This window comes from Cavia porcellus, unplaced genomic scaffold (genome assembly GCF_034190915.1).
Source record: "Cavia porcellus strain 051 isolate PalLab524CR breed Dunkin Hartley unplaced genomic scaffold, mCavPor4.1 scaffold_12, whole genome shotgun sequence".
Lineage (NCBI taxonomy): Eukaryota > Metazoa > Chordata > Mammalia > Rodentia > Caviidae > Cavia > Cavia porcellus.
This window is the reverse complement of record NW_026947495.1, coordinates 42,219,500-42,236,544: the sequence shown is the minus strand read 5'-3', so window position 1 is coordinate 42,236,544 and position 17,045 is coordinate 42,219,500. Positions and strand designations below refer to the sequence as shown.

At 37.8% G+C, this 17,045-nt stretch overlaps 1 protein-coding gene and 1 non-coding gene across 12 annotated transcripts in view; one reads left to right on the top strand and one right to left on the bottom strand.

The window, feature by feature from the left end:
* The window catches only part of Fmnl2 (formin like 2), a 277,669-nt gene that overhangs the window by 69,614 nt on the left and 191,010 nt on the right, over window positions 1-17,045 (bottom strand). For all 11 annotated transcript variants that reach the window (XM_063259092.1, XM_063259096.1, XM_063259095.1 and 8 more), the window contains exons 5-6: window positions 15,605-15,688; window positions 12,571-12,723 (exon numbers count right to left, since the gene is read on the bottom strand). In XM_063259092.1, coding sequence (XP_063115162.1) covers window positions 12,571-12,723; window positions 15,605-15,688 — 237 coding nt within the window. The remainder of the gene's footprint in view (window positions 1-12,570; window positions 12,724-15,604; window positions 15,689-17,045) is intronic.
* On the top strand, window positions 1,687-1,792 carry LOC111754228 (U6 spliceosomal RNA). Its single transcript, XR_002788933.1, has one exon. It is a non-coding gene; the product is annotated as a U6 spliceosomal RNA (small nuclear RNA).

Here is a 17,045-nt window from a genome sequence, read left to right as displayed (position 1 = left end):
ATAAAATAAAACAGCACACCCCTTTTTTTTCCTTTTGTTTGTTCTGTATTTATTGACCCAGTTCTCGACCCACTACAAATTCTCTAAGAAGTCAACATGATTGCCATATTTTGCAATGTAGAAACCAACAAAAATTAATTACAGTGAAGTTGCGCATGCCATACTGTTAACACAAAAGGCTTTTATATGTTGTAGAAGATGACTAATTTCAATTATATTTTTCTAGATCAACATTTAAAATACATTCAGGCGGGGAAGGTAATTCAGTGGTAGAGCATTTGCATACCATGTCCACAGCTCTAGCACTGCAAAACGTAATAAATAAAATATATGTGGTACACCACATGCAGTTATTCATATTGCAAAAGTTTAGAAAATATATAAAATATGTTAACAAATAAAAGCAATGAGCATTTTATTTATTAATGATACAGTATACTCAAAAGTAACACAGCTAAACTTTTAATGTATGGCATTGATTTAAAAACTGCCTTCTTTACATTTTGGTTTATGCAAAAATTGAGGAAAAACAAAAGGCACGTGTGAACTTGTACATTTAAAATTACATCGTTACAAGTTCTAAAAACCCAAACCCATAGTCATTCACAACAAAATCATAGATAGCACTGATAACCAAATGAGAAACTGTAAACTTTTCACACAGAAAAAAAAAATGATGTCCAAAGTTGTTACATTCATTCACAAGGCAAAGGAAAAAAGGGTGGGATGAGCCCACACTGGACTTCAAATCCTCAGTGAGACTTAGGGCAACTTCTTGCTACAAACTGCTTCTCAAAGCCCTCCAATCTGTTGGGTTATCAGTTGGTTGTGAAACAGCTACGGCCTACAGCCATCTGTGCAAGCTGCTTCCTTTCCTGTCAAACACTGCTATATCCTGTCATCCTAACAGAATTTACTCCAGTGCATATAGTTATCCTTTCTTGCCCTACATTATTATTACACTGGGTAGCACTATGGCTTGCTTTGCCCCAAACTGCAGAACATGGGATCTCCTGCAGAACACAATGGCCCATTCATCTACTTGATAAGCAAGTTTTCTTTTTAAAATCTTAATCTTTTATGTCACTCATCTGTAAAGTAAGAATGTACTTACATGAGAAATGAGAAATTTTCTCTATATTTTGGAGTTCTCCTTATAAAAGAATTTGTTCCTATTAAATAAAGGCACCCTGGAAAATGTCATAATTCTTTACCTCTGAAAATACAAAGTTTTTTCAAGGGACTCAATTTCAGTTTAAGATCATTATATATCTGTAAGCATAGATTTTAGATAGTATCTGAATCTATTCTTTAGAAAGTATCTAGATAGTATCTAGTAAGATACTAGTATCTAGCATCTAGATAGTATCTAGAAAGTGTCTAGATAGTATCTGAATCTATTCCTTAGAAAGCACATTTTATGAAATTTTACTATATTTGTAATTATATATAATCTGTATCCTTTATTGAGTAAATTGTTACCTTTTTTTTTTTTTTTGGAGGAGAAAGACAAACTTTAAATTCTACTCTAAAGTATGACACTCATATTGTTTAATAAACACTACTGTGGAGATGATCTTAGTAGATTCCCCCAAACTGAACATAAAATCCTAGTGGAACAGAATGGGTCACTGTACCAGTAGAAGAACATCTGCACAAGGTTAACTAGCTAGAGTACAAGTATATGTGCTGCCAAAGTGAGCACATATACTAAAATTGAAATCATACAGAGAAAATTAGCATGGCCCCTACGCAAGAGGACATGCAAATTCATGGAGCAACAGAAACTGGTACCAGGAGTGGGGAGTGAAAGAGCTGTGCTGGTAGATTGAGGATTCTATGCTGGAACCGAGAAGCCACACTCAAAGCAAAGACCAGGGCTGTCCTGAAAGGTACCACAGGCATCCTTAGCCACATGGAGGCCCCAAGCTCCTCTGACAATTAAGTACAATCAAGTACATGCTAGGAAGCCAGCGTGACGAGTTCATCCTGGAGATTAGGCAGCACACACCTTCCCCTCCAGGGCCAGGAAGCAATGCTCCATGTAAAGACCAGAGCTTCTTCAGAAGAACCAATGGCTCAAACAGCAACACATAGGAGAATTCACAATGCCTTTCTTCTTCTTCTCCACATCTCTATTTATTCTGGCAACTTTCCTCGGGTGAAACATCTACACTCAGCACCATGGTGATTTAATCCCGTTGGCATTAAGTTGACCACCAGTTTCCAATCTGTAACAGTACATGACCTCAGACGCTCTCCGCCAGCTACAGAAAATCAACCTAAATCTCATTTTAACCTCAGTTTTATGAAGCACCTACTGTTGATGCTAAACTCTCCAAAGTGTCAAAGAAAAATGAAAGACAGACATTGCTTCTATCCCCAAGGGGCTACCATGGAATCTAGGAAACAACATGTAGTGAGGAGTGTGCTCTTTAGCCCCAACCTGGCCATCTCACCGCATCTATAAATGTGATGCACATTAGAGCATGTTAAGTGAACTCAGTATACATAACATAATGGAACAATAGTAATTACACCTTATCAAAAGAGAACACTTCTGCAAAGCTTTATACCCTTCAGATAGACAACCTCTTCTTAACCAGGTCTCACTCTGGACAACCATATTTAGAGATATCTAAGTTTTCTGTCTGTTTTTTTCTGGGTCTTTTTGAAACAGGGTCTTGCTATGCAGTTTAGGCTAGCCTTAAGTTCATTTTGTAGCCCAGGCTAGTCTTGAACTTACAACAATCCTCCTGCCTCAGCTTCCTTAGTACTGGGATTACAGGCATGTGCCATCACACCTGGCTTACAAGTTGTTTTTAAATGGAGCTCTCCACCATTATATACAGAAGGAATAGAGAATTATGAGACAAGTATCATAAAGCTGAACATAATTAAGTGTGAAACATTACCAGTACAGATTTAAAATATCTGTTTTGTGGTTTTTTCAATGGTAGATTTAGAAGACACTTTCATATGTAATCTTTTTCATGTTTATTTTTTTCTATATTTTTCAATTTTACATAACAATGTGTTGCTTTCTAAAAGACAAAAAAAGTTGTATATTTAAAAGTTGCTTTTGGGGCTGGGGATTTAGCTCAGTGGCCTAAGCACCTGCCTGGCAAGTGTAAGGTCATGAGTTCAATTCCAGTACCAACAACAACAAAAAAAAGCTGCTTTTGATGCTTTAGGTTTGAATGCACCTTAAGACAGCTAGTTAACCTTGTGCAGGTGTTCTTCTACTGGTACAGTGACCCATTCTGTTCCACTAGGATTGACTAGATACTACAATTATAATACCCCCCCCCCAGTACCCTACAAAATGTCTTGGAGACCTCTTTGGGTGGATCATTATAGAAAATGAGTAATCCTTTTCCCTGGCACTGTAAAAGCCTGCTGATGTCGCTAATACTGAGAATGGTGATTAGTTTCCATTAAAAAAAAAAAAAAGATGAGGGGCTGGGGATTTAGTTCAGCGGCATAAGCGCCTGCCTTGCAAGCAGGCAGTCATGAGTTTAATCCCTGGTACCGATAAAAACGAAAAAGACAAAAAAAAAAATAAAAAATAAAAAATAAAAGATGAAGTAGCTAATTAGTGCCACAAAACTAGAAAGTATATGAGTCACAGGCAATTCTAGAATATCAGAGCAGTAATCTGTCATCAATTAAGAATTCAAAGAGTTCAAAAGAAGAGTTATAACACCAAGTAGTAAAGGTACAGAATACTAGTTTATAATCAGTCTAACATAAGTAAATATGATTCAGTGCATTATCTTTGAAAGACTACGTGGGGCCTCCTGCATCTGGTTCAGAGTCACAGTCCTTTAGGCTGAATTATCTTCCCCCTTTATAAGTAGTGATCATCCTAGTTTACATATTTGAATAAACTTTCCACAAAGGTTCTATTTAAGGGATTAAGGTTATGGCTCAGAAGAAGGCATGGATGGCCTCTGTGGTAAACTAATCTTTAGCATGTTACTTCTGCTACAGAATTACTCAAAGTGACACTGATTACTATATTTTCTTCCTGAAGCTATTGTAAAACCTCATTTAAAACAGAGACTATTTGAGCAGAGCCAAATTGGAAATTGTCCTTCCAATTCATTATGATAATTTATAAAAGGTTCTAATCACAAGCAACATCAGTCTCTCAATGTCCCCTGTGGATAACTGAGGCAACTGATCTCCATTTAGTCCTGTCCCATGTAATAAGTCTTGCCTGATCCCAGACTCTGTCAGCAGCTAATGGTGCACGCTGCATTCACTGAAATCTGAAATTGGCTTCTGCGACAATGTGCTCCCCTAGGTCTGCCTTCTCTGTACCAACAGTTCTCACAACTTAATGCCAGTGAATGAGGACAGGGAGGCTGGGGTGGAGGGAAAAGGGGGAGGAGCTCCTACTCAAGTTTGCAGCCTCTGATTTTCCCTAAGATTGCAGCTCTTGGTTTTTAAGATTCTAACCTACAAGAGGAAGACAGCACAATGGCACAAACTTTCAATTCTAACTAATACTCAGTTGGTTTTCCTAAATGGATATTCTAATGATCGCCTCAAGACTTGAATTTCTTAAAAAGTTTATTTGTAAAATTATTTTCATTTCTTTATCATTTTTATGGATGTGAGCACATTCTGAGGCCCTTCCTCAACATTTTTATGAGCACCCTATTATAACATACATTTAGAGACCATTTCCTGTCTACCTGTTCACTCTAAAATGCAATAATGCTTTCACATTGATTAGAGCCATTTGAAAAAATATTGGACCATCTAGGTCTTCTCTGATACCCTGGGGCAGGTTTCTTAGTATTTAAGTACTGGCAAGAAATTTCCTGGATTCCAAAGAACAGGGAATGAGACACTGATAGAAGGATTGTGACTCAATCCGTGGACCACTTACACCGATTATCTAATCCTATCCTGGGAGATGTTCTGCTCTCAGACTGGGAAGCAGGCCTTTGGGACTGCAGAAGTCTGCACACAGAAGGGTTTTCCACAGACACAAAATAGCCCTGGATCTTATTTTTAGAACTGCTTCCATTTGTAGGAAAAATAACAGAGAAAAGAGATTTAGGGGTGTTTCTATAGGGAAACTAATGACATCAGATTTCTCAGGCTTTCTTCTCTATCTAGAATTGTCTGCTCTTCTCTCAAATATTAAACTAAAACTGTTGGGTTACTCTAGAATTCAACACAAGATCCTATCTTGGAGGAGCTAACAATAAGAATTCTAAAACTCTTATGAATATGAAAAAAGATTATAAACTGATTCAAGGTCATGAACAAACAGAAATTACTCAGAACATTTGTCTTAGATTTATGCCTATCTCAACATGCACCAGTAGTTACATGTATGTAAAGTAATAACAAATGAAATTACAAGTCAATGCTAATGACACTGACAGAATATTTCGTGTTTAGTACTACAGTGACACTTGCAACCTGCACAACTTACTTCATGCTAGACATGAAATCTGCCAAATCCACCAATCTGTGCAGTGCAGGCAGCACATGCTATACAGAAAAGAATGCTACTTTGAACTTTGCTTTAAAAGTCCTTTGGAGAAACTGGTTATTGAGCTTATACAGAGCCAGGCAAAACCTCAATATCTGATTTATGATGGCAGAAAGAGCGTGGCTCCGGCAAAGATACTCAGAGAGATAGCTTTCTTGGAGTTTCTTAACTACATTAGATACACAGGAATTTCTCTTGCCAGGTACATTTCAAAGCCTGAATTATACATAACACTCATTAGAGTTCTGGTTATAGTCATGCTTTCAGTCCTTATACTGCTACCATCCCAAAGATAGTGCCTCATGGTTAGGAATACAATTTAATGAGAGATACACTCAAGCATCAGTGGTAAGTAATGTGCCTCTAATAATCCTAGGAGTGCAGGAGAAAGACAAGAAGAGACATAGTGGATTGGCTCAGAATTTATATTTATAAAGCCTCAAACACTTAGCAATCATCAGAATGAAAGCCACCTAGTGGCACCTAGTGGTGCCCTGATTTAAGTCTGAACATCCATTATCTCAGCAAATACACCTATCTGTAGACATTTAGACATACTCTAGTATGTAGGTGTACCTCTCTTTCTCTCTCTGTGTGTGTCTCTCTCTCTCTGTCTCTGTCTCTCTCTCTCTCTTTCTCTGTGTATCTCTCTCTGTCTCTGTCTCTCTCCATGTTTCTGTTATCGAAAAAGTGCTTCCTGAACTGACCAAATCAAGCCCTCCAAGAATCTAGCCAAAAGGTTTTCTAAACACTGTCTATGAAACGTCCACGCCAACATTTATGAGATTCAGAATATTTAAATCTCACTGATAAGAAAAGAAAGTTTAAAAAAGGTATAATTTTTCTTATTACATAAAACAGTTTAAAATAGTATATCAAGATATTAAGATACCAAACTAATAGCTACCTATAAACAAAGAAAAGGAATCAGAAACCCCTTGGAAAGAATTCAACACAACCAGAATGCAACACCAATGGGGCATGTCATGCGATCTGGACTGCAGAGCTGCTCGAGTCATTTACGGTTCCAAGGTCTGGGCTAATAGTAATTTAACCAAGATTTTGGGTTTTTGGTTTCCTCTCTTCTACCCTTCAGACATGACATCACTTCGGCGTATTTTTTCTATCAATTAAACTCATAAAATATAGGATTCTAAAAAAAAAAAAAAAGAGCCAAGTATTTTCTGTCCTTATAGCCAAAAGAAACAGAGCTGAAATAGTTCAATTCAGCTCAAAGTAGAATGGGTGGGCAGAGAAAAAGAGAGATACACAGACACACATAGACATGGAGAGATAGAAAGGGAAGAAAGGAGAAAAAGAAAACTTCTTCCTAATCAAATACTCAAAGTTTCTGTTTGCTTGCATTGCCTATTAGAGAACCAGGTAATAGCTAGAACACATCTTGTAATAAAAAGGTGTCAGTACATACTTTTTGAGTGGACTAAGTAAAAGAACAAGCAGATAACTTATTGCACGAAAGAAAAATCATTATTAACCTGAACTTTCTAATTTTTCTTTATATTCCATCTGTCAAGGGCATTTATTACTGGGTGACTACTTAAGGAGGATACTTCCCTGTGAAGTGTCTAATGAAACCATCCTACTCCTATGACCTTTAAACTGAAATATTTCTGTTCATTTAAATTATTCCCTCTCTTCATAAACTTTAAGTAAGTCACTGTCAACAATCTAGAAACCTAATTTCACAACCAGCCATTCAAAACATTACACCAATTGGCTCCAAATAACTCCCGGCCAGACTCATCTATTCTTTGATTCCTAAATGAACCATGCAGTCTTCTTCTCATTCAATCACTGCTCAAACCACTCTCCTGACGTATCCCTATTCCTAGGCCGTCCTCCAAGTCGCACTTCTTACTGCTTCACGTTCAAGATGAGTGTCAAGTTCCCTCTGGATGTCTGTTCTCTACTTCAGTCTCTAAGTTGCTACATCGTTACCACTGGTTATACTGATATACGGCATTTAACATCTAATATGGAATGCATGAGAACACACAAACATATATACACTTTTTCTCCTTAATATGTTCTCCTTAATATGTGGAAGTAAACAAACACTAACATGAAAGTAGAAAAGACACTATTATGAGACAAGAAGTAGAGAGTAAGGGGCAGCGAGAAGAGGGGATAAGAGAGGGGAATGAGGGAATGAACATAATAAAAAAGACTCATTAAAATCCAGTATTTTATAAAATTAATAGGCACTTAATAAAAGAAAAAAGAATGCAAAAAAATTATAAAGGTGTTATGGTATAGCAGAAAGAAGTCAGAAGACTTTGGTTATAAATCCTAGCTCTTCACTTATTAGCAAGGGCATAACTTCTCCACAATTTCCTCATCTGAAAAGTGTGGCTAAAAGCCCCGGGTGAGATATCAGTTCTAAAACATCATAGAAACAAAAAGTTGAAAACTTTACTCCTAACACCCTCAGCAAAAAGTTACTATTTCATTTATTAAACTTTCATTTTAATATCTTCCTATCACTAGGTAAAACTAAAATTAGAGAAGCACAGAACATTTTTGTCCTATTCTTGTCGTTTATTTAGGAAATATCTTTTCACATTTCTATAAGACTTTATTTTCAAATAATTACAGAATATCCCAGCACAGTGGGCAAGGTCTCAACTAGCTTATTTGGAGCCTAGAGAACTAGGAAAAGGGCACAGCTTCTGAGAAGGATTAGCCAGAGGCCCTCCTGTACATAGAGCTGTGGGCAGAGGGCTTAGCAAACAGGGCTTCCCCTTACAGGGGATAACAGGGGATAACTTACACAAGCAGATGTAGACATGCTGATAAGCAAGAAGGATATGTACTGGGGTAGGGAGTGGGGGGAATCTTCCTATAAATAAACAGAACAGTACAAACTGGAGTGAAGCCACCTTAGTTCATAGTCCACCTCTTTCACATACTGTTTGATCTCAGACAAGCTGCTGAACCCCTACAGCCAACTGTGGTAGCCACCTCAAAGAGCCACTGTGAGGAATACCCACAGAAGTTCTTAGTCCCCAGCACACATTTGTCATTCAATAACTTTTTCTCCCCAGTAAAACTTATATTAACATTGTCTACATCTTTCTGCCACTTAAAAAGTACTTTAAAAATTTCATCCGTAAAAAACATTACCAAAAGGAACAGGGTTGCTGTGTTAAAATGTATAAACAAGAACCTAAATTTGAACTCTTTATCCCCCAACAAATCCACTGATTATACAGATCTGGCAAGTAAACTTCAGATGATGATTCCTGAAATGCTATTCCACTAAAATGATAGTTCTAGGAAAAACAGCAAAATCTGATTTAGGGAGGGTGTAAGAAAAATATGAGCAGTGGTTAGTAATCACAGGCAAAGTGATCTTGGTTCATTCAGCCCAGGGGCTAAGAGTCAGCCAGGATGATCTACAAAGCTCTTCCAGTGTGATCATGTGTGATCCCCTCTCTCCACGCTATCATTTCCCACTTTCATCATCTCCCTCTTTCCCAAACATCCCTGATCTCTGACAAAAGGTTTTGTCATCATGTGCCCAGTGCTCCACCTGGAGTACATTTTCCTCTTCCTGAGAACCAGCTGTGGCCATCACTGAAAAAGACCCAGTTTAAATTGTTCCTTCTTCTAGGGCCCAGGTTGGTACTCTACCACTTCCTTTAAAAACTTAAGTAACTTGCTTGTTGTCTAAGTAATTTCAATTACTAGTCTTGAAATGCTATTAGGGCATTCACATTGATCATATAAATTTTTAACTACTTTCTCTTGCATCTGAAATAAGACAGCCTTGGTCCTCACGGATTAAACATGCATACACATGCATACAGTGTATCACTTAACTCAGATCTGTAGTTACATTGGCAGAAATTTATGACACCTGGAGATACAAGAGGCTCTAGAGACAAGACAACTGGGCTCTTCTCAAGATCTATAATCTTCCCTCTGGCCAAACTGTCAAATGTATGATAATTCAAAACCCAATCGTTGACACAATTCAAGATATATGTCCAGTTATAAAATAACTAATAAGTGATTTTAAATAATTAAAAAGTAAAGTATAAATACAAGGAATAGACTGTACTAACATTAGGTTTTTACTTAAAAACCTATGTCTTAGAAGAGTGTTGTTCCTTTTTTTCTTCAAGACTCATTTATAAAACATTTTAAAGTTCCTGAAGTCCCACCTTTTCTTCCAAGTTTAAGCAACCTTTTTACCAAGAATTATCTAGTTAAGATTACTATATCTATGTATTATCTGGAGATTAAGAAGGGACTGAAGTCTCCATTGGATATAGAGACTTTTACTAATTAAACAAAGCTATCAGAATAAACCATCTTTACAGAACACAAATAATCCTTTTCTCATCAAAAAAATATAGTAAGAATACAATATACCCTAATGGGTTAAAGTTTTAAAGCAAGGAATCATATTATGATAACAGAGTGTATATGTGGGTAAAAGACAGTGGACTTTATCCCAGAACAGTGTAGGCATTAACAATGTTATAACATGAAGAGCAGTCACAGACCCCGTCACCATGCACTAGCAGCCATCTTGGGTGCCATTTTTACTGTGACCTACAAGATGTTCCAGTCTGAAGCCTCATCATCAGTGAGCAAACTAATGCTGCTCCAGAGGCCATAGGAGGAGAAGCAGCTCTGGTGGCATTTGAACTCAAGATACTCAGGCAGAGAAACCAATCTGGCAGGGATGTAAGAGATGAACAGAACCAGAGTGAGAGGGTACAGCAAGATGGACAAAGCAAGGAAGGACAAAGTAGAGGAGGCAACCAGAAATGAGAGGTTGAATCAAAAATAAGAACAACAAAAAGAAATCCAAAACAGTAAAGGTAGTGTGGAGAGGAGAGAAAGAAAGGAGAGGAGGAGGAGGAGAAGGAAGAGGAAGAAAAAATGTAAACAATCTTTGAGTATATGAAAAGCAACACGTACCACATGCCTTACATCTGACTGCTGCATTTATATGTAACAGATGCTATCCAATGACCAAATACAGAAATAAAACCAGGCACAAATCCATGAACCACAAATGTTGAACTACCACTGATACACACTGTTTCAAAACAAAAACAAAAGTCAAAGCTTTGAGTCACTAAGTGGAACAAAAACTGTCCTATTGACTTCCTTTAGTTACTAAAATCATGAAACATGGTCAAGTGTAATTTCAATGCTCCCCCTCCCCTGACCTGAAGGTGTTAAAACACAAAACAGAAGACTGCTGTGCTGGTTTCTTAGTGGGTCATTTTTGAGCAACCTGCCAACCAGAAATTCACACAGTTCCTGTTTCTCCAGGTACCATTTCCACCCAGTCTGCTTCCACATTTTCAGTCTGTTTTCCAATGGAAAATAAATGTTAACAGTATATATACAAACCAGTGCACAGTACCCCAGGCTCATTTTTTACGTCCCTGCACCCAGCCTTCATGGTCCCAGAATCACAACCTTCTTTGAGCCTTGATACTTCCTTGATCCTTCCACTATACCACAAATATAACTCCTGGAAAAAGATTTTGGTAATTTTTATAAGGTGAGATAGTAATCAGAAAATATGCTTGTTAGGTGGTAGCTGGCTGATATATGGTACTTTGTAACTAAGGAATGACAGAAAATCAAACTAAAATATACTTTGTAAACTAAACCCCTTACATTCAGTTAAACATTGAACTAGTGGTGAGAATTTCTATTTGAGCAACAAGGTGACTATGGAATTCTTCAAGCACAACAGGACTTTCTCCAACGTCCACATATTCATGTGCGCATCTGTAAAGCTGATGCAGACTGGCTCGTTATATAGTGCTTGGACCCTCAAAATAGCAGGAGGTGGAGTGAAATACTGTCCCTTAATTGATTTTGGAATCAATTAATTCTAAATCCATTAGCATTTTCAGCACTTTGTAACAAGGAAAATTTAAATGGTTTGTTGGAAAGCATAATCAAATATCAAACACTTCACCAGAACTGAACTTCATTATAGAGAATGTTTTAAATTTCCATGACCAAACCCAAGTCAAAGGGATAAGAGATAATTAAAAGGCATCAAATCATGAAATCTGAAAGGTATTAAAGTCTCATATTTTCTAACAACTCTACTACAATGATCCAAAAATGGCTTTGAAATGGTTATTTCAAATACAACAAAAATTTCCTTTTGCCTGATCATGTCAGAAATACTTGAGATAAAATTTTTAAGCCACAGAAACTAAACAATATATTGCTAGACTTTGTATCAAACTCATAGACCATAGAAAGCTTAGTGAATTTGCTCTAGATATCTCCAACTTGTTTGGAGAAGAGGTGACTTAGCTATTAATGGACAGTTAGCTCCAAATGCAGTGTGTAGCAAGTTTGAGAAGCTCAAAACTATTTTCTCAATTTCTGAACAGTCATAGGTATGAGTGAATGAACAACTCCAGCAAAATTTTACACCCTGAATCATTGTAAGTAGTAAGCACTAATCCTCCATTAGCCTGGGGATATTTCAGTCAGGAGCTATTCAACAGGGAAATCCTAGGAGGAAATGCAAGGTTGACAACTGAAGCACATCTAACCAAAGAAACTGTCTAAAGATATCTCATTAATTAAAAAAAAAACTCCCTCTAGCCTTCTGCAGCTATCACTGAGCTCCAAGTAGAAGAGGGCAGCAGAAAGGCAGGAAGAACAGAAAGCAAAGAGGCCCACTCTGTAGATGCTTAGATCTCAGTGTTGCCTCTATGCTACAAACAGTACCTGCATCACAGTGTCAGCACTCACTGTGTTTCAGACATTTGTCTGCTGTGAGACTACTCTGTTAATCCTTTGGCAGAAATGTCTCACCTCCTACGCTGATTCAAGGTATGGTGTTTCCAGATAGCTAAAGAGTACGGGCCAATGGGAGGATCCATGAACTCCAAAAGAAACTTCCACTTTAGAGTCATCCGAAGTGAAACTGCTATGTGGCGAGATGCACTGATACACCATCCAGAATCAGCAGAAGAAGGGGATCCAGCTGTCCTAGTACACCCTACTGCAGGTTCATTCTGATCAAAGGCACTTACCGCAGTGCAGAGTGTCTTCCTGAGCGGGACACGCTGTTGCCCACAGGTGAGGGCAGGTTGCTCCCTCTGTGCAGGTCCTCAATGGACCTACTCCAGGGCTTTGATTTGTCCACTGAACTCTCCACGGTACTTTCCACACTTTCAAAGTCAAAACTACAATAAAAGAAGAATGCTGCTGAAAATTTTTTAAATTCACTTTCACATACATACATGGATATACACCACTTGCTGTCCCCCTAATACATGTACACTCTAGAAGTCTTTGCAAAGGAAACTAAAAAGGATATTAAAAAAAAAAAATTTTGTGTCCACATACTCAGGGTTAGCTTCAAAAACATAAGATGGCAAATACTGGGCCTGACAACAGAATCACAGAGCAATGAACAGCAAAAATTAAGTAGTGATGCATTATTTATATTTTACTATAAGGCTTGCTAACTTACCAGTTGCTAACACTGCTCTGGTAGAAGGTGGGAAAAGATCGTAACAGCTGTCTTCGTTTTGCTTTAACAAGTCAATATGTTAGGTTTATACTAATGTATTCTACCCATCAATTTTCACTGAGTATTTTCTCCTAGTGTGTTGGCAAGTATACTTTTCCAACCATATGTGATACATTACTAGTGAAGTTAAAGATTCGCTTTGATTTTGGACTCTCTTCCCAATGTGGTACTCTTTAAAGTAAGACTGTTGTTTCTCTGACATTTTTGAGGTTATTACTCATGTTAACCATGTTAGAATAAATGGCAGGTTGAGTTGCTCCCTCTTCTATAGTTTTAGGAGCCACAATTTTAAACACACAGGCTTTTGTGCTCCATGCATTTTTCCTCTTGCAGAAAATAGTAATTCTGCATTTTCAAAAAAAGATTGTATTCATCATTTCTACACACAGTACTACTATGTAACACCTGATTGGACTGCAGAACAAACAGAAGGCAACTACAATTATCCTTTGGAAGACTTTAGAAGATCTTTCAAAAGAAAACAATGATGCATATTAGAAATTACCCATGATTTTTTAATAAAAATATAATGCCAAAATGAAATGCCATTGGAGTAGTTATTGGAAAACTCCAGTGACACTGCCCACCTATTAAAGCCTAATCAGAATGCAGATACAGGTGCACATATCCAGTGCAGGTTTGTCATGTCCTAGGCTGCAGGAGAGAACACTGAACAGAAAGGACACACCATGGGGTAACCTAAACAACCTGAAGCACAGAAAATAGAAGGCTACAATCAAGAGTGAAGGAGGTTAAACCAAGACAACACCCCAAGATCGCTCATGGTATCACCATGCTGACCAGGTTCCCTCTGCAGCTTCCATGTAATTCAGCCATTTACGCACACACATCCCTTTCTGCCTATTCCCACTCTCACCACAGAAAAAGGGAAGGTGCAGCTTAGTGAATCCTCTGTTTCACAGCCTCACACTACAAAGGCTGGGAAATTGTCACATGACAAAGAATAGCAAGAAAATTTAAGGTCCACTAGTTTCGAGGTAAAAGACAATTTATAAGCAAGACCTTCAAGTCCAAGCCAAAATAAACATGATAAACCTAAACTACACTAGTAGGAAACAAGAAGGTTGAGTTCTGATCTTTTGTTGGCTACTGTCTTATATACTACAAGAATCTCCACATAGTACCACAATATGTCCCCATTGATTCTATGTGAGGGTACACTCGGGAAATCTGGTTTGAAATTCAATTATCATGCAGGTAAAGAACTCATTATAGCAAGTACAGAACATATAACACAGTATTCTTCTCCAGTAATCCTGACTTTTCTTAGTTCTCTCCTCCATTCTAGAAATAGTCTCTAGACCCTAAAATATGCAGTGAGGCATGTTACTACTGTGTTTGATCATACAACATGAAGCATAAGAAAGATTATATGGTTTTTATGCAAAGGATAGGTAAAGTTTGGAAGAACATGCCATAAAAACTAGATTATATTTCAGAGTACAACTTAACAGGAAGATATGACCTTATCTGTTGGAGTTGTGTGGTTTTTTTTTTTTAAGTCCATTCCATTTAATACTTGAGAGGTATGAAAACAGAAACTCCGCAAGCTTGTTGCAGCTAACATTTCAGTTTCTGCATCCATATGATAAGAATAATTATAGTTTTCTCCTTACAAATTCTTGAGGAAGTGGCAGGGATTTTAACATTATACCTGGTTAGGTCTTAGGACTGTTTTGAAGTTAAGCAGCATAAAAATCAAGTTACAGCATTTATAGAATAAAAGAAGAAAAAAACACCACGTGGAATGCAATAGCTCCCAGTCAAATTATAATCATAGTGTCACTGCCTCAGTCTGCAAAGAAATGGCCATATCTGTAGGAGTGGAACATTTTTGATTAAAGGAGAAAATTAAGAGGAGAAAACCTCAGTCAAATGTATACATTCCAGCCCTGCTCTAAACCATGTAAGAAGCCAAGAAAATGGGAGAGATTGATGAAATAACAAAAACAAAGTTAAATATGTAGGGCTTTCCCTCTTCTACTCCTCTACTCTATCCTGCCCCCAGGTCATAGGCAGAAAATTGAAACAATACAATACATGTGGAAATAAAAAAGAAAAGCCTCTGTTTGCCTTTTCCTCCCAGTGTCCACTTCTGCAATCATTTTCTATGCATCTATTAGAGAGCGTACACGTATGTTTGTGTGTACACACTCTTGCAATGGTGGAGACTGAATCCAAGTTCTTGACCATGCTAAGCAAGCACTCTATCACTGAGCTACATCACTTAGCTACAACCTTTTTAAAATAAAAGGATAGGAACTTAGGATGCAGTTCAGTAGAACTAAAAATGAAGGCTTGCTAAGGGTGACTTTTACTTACCTGTTTTATTTCTGCCTTTTTAAAGGCATATCTTGTAACACTTCAGTGACTGTTTCAAGTTAGACAAGCAAAAATAAACCTCTTTAAGGCCTCCCACATCTTCTTGATGGAGTGTATAATTTTACCACTAAGCTATAGCTTCTATAACCACATGGAATTCAAATGCAAGCAACCCAAATTTTACTTACGTTACTGCATACTGTGCAAATGACAGATATTCTACTAGAACATCAAGGCCTTTGTTTTCTTCATTCAAAAACTCTCTGACCCATCTGTTGGAGGAAAAAAAAATTGAGGCAGTTCTTTAAATGACCTAAAAAAGACATACTGGAAAGTTTTGGTTTTCCCCAGAATAACATCCAGTGCCTGAAAAGAAACACAGAGAAAGGCCTAGACCGCTACACAAGAGGTAGGAGCTTGCAGAGATGATAGGAACAAACCACAAAATCTCAGTGCACAAGGAGCAAAAAGTGCATGTGTGCCACCCTGTACTTTACTGTTTAGGAGACTCAGGATAATCCATAAAACACTTCCTAGGAAAAGAAACTTGCTAAATGTACATTTTCTACCACAAATGATCCATCCACAGCCCACTAGCTGAAGGAGCCAAGACTGCACAGAGCATGAGGCAGACTGGGGTCTATGACGCTGCAACCACTAAAACTCAAACATGCCTCCAAATCCATGCTAAACTTCTTGGCACACTAAGCTGAAGAAACCACTAAGCCAGCCAATGAGAGGCCAGTGTTTATGGGCTCCTGGAAATTCAATAGGGATAATGATTTGCATAATTTTTCCATGGATGTTAAAATCTCTTAAAAGGCTACAAACACTACAGACCATCACCAAGGACAACGCATGACAAACATTTGTTAGATGATTCATTTTTAAATAATATTACTTTACATTTGAATGGTACTTAACAGTTCACTGAGATGTTTACACACTTTTATATACTTTCCATAACAGCTCTGGTAGGGTGGTCAAACAGCATCTTTACATAGGTACTGTATATTCTACTGATTTCCTACAGTGCATTCATCTTTGATGAATAAGCAGTACACCTGTATTAAACCTTCACTCCAAGTGAAACTCCAACAAGTAAGTAAAAGATCAGCTACTATCACATGAGGCAGAGGTGCCAGTGGTGGCTTTCCTCCCTGAACACCACGCCGAAAAGTCTGAACAGCTCTGGACATAACAGCTGCTATGAAAGTCCATCTTGCCTGCTATTAAATGGCAGCAAGGACAGTCCTACCATGTGTCCTGAAGGATGCTAAACCGTTTGAGATTTTGTCTTAAACGATGAAAAGATCTAATCGAGTCAAAACGTCATTTAGGGAGGATGGGGGGGTTGTTTTATCTTCAAGCTCATAATTTCTCCCAGTCTCATCATCTCCATGATGTAAACTCTGGTCTGCAGGACTTCTAGGAGGCAGAAAAGTGGGAAATTAGAGAGCTTACTTTGTGTTTTCCCTCAAATGCCTCTGACTACCACAGAATGTACACGCTTAACACAGCTGGCTGCAGACATACAATCTTTAAGAGAAACGCAGAGTGGCAACATTGGCAAAGAAAACACCATCTGTTAGACCCAACAAAGTGGCTTTGTTATGAGACCTAAACACA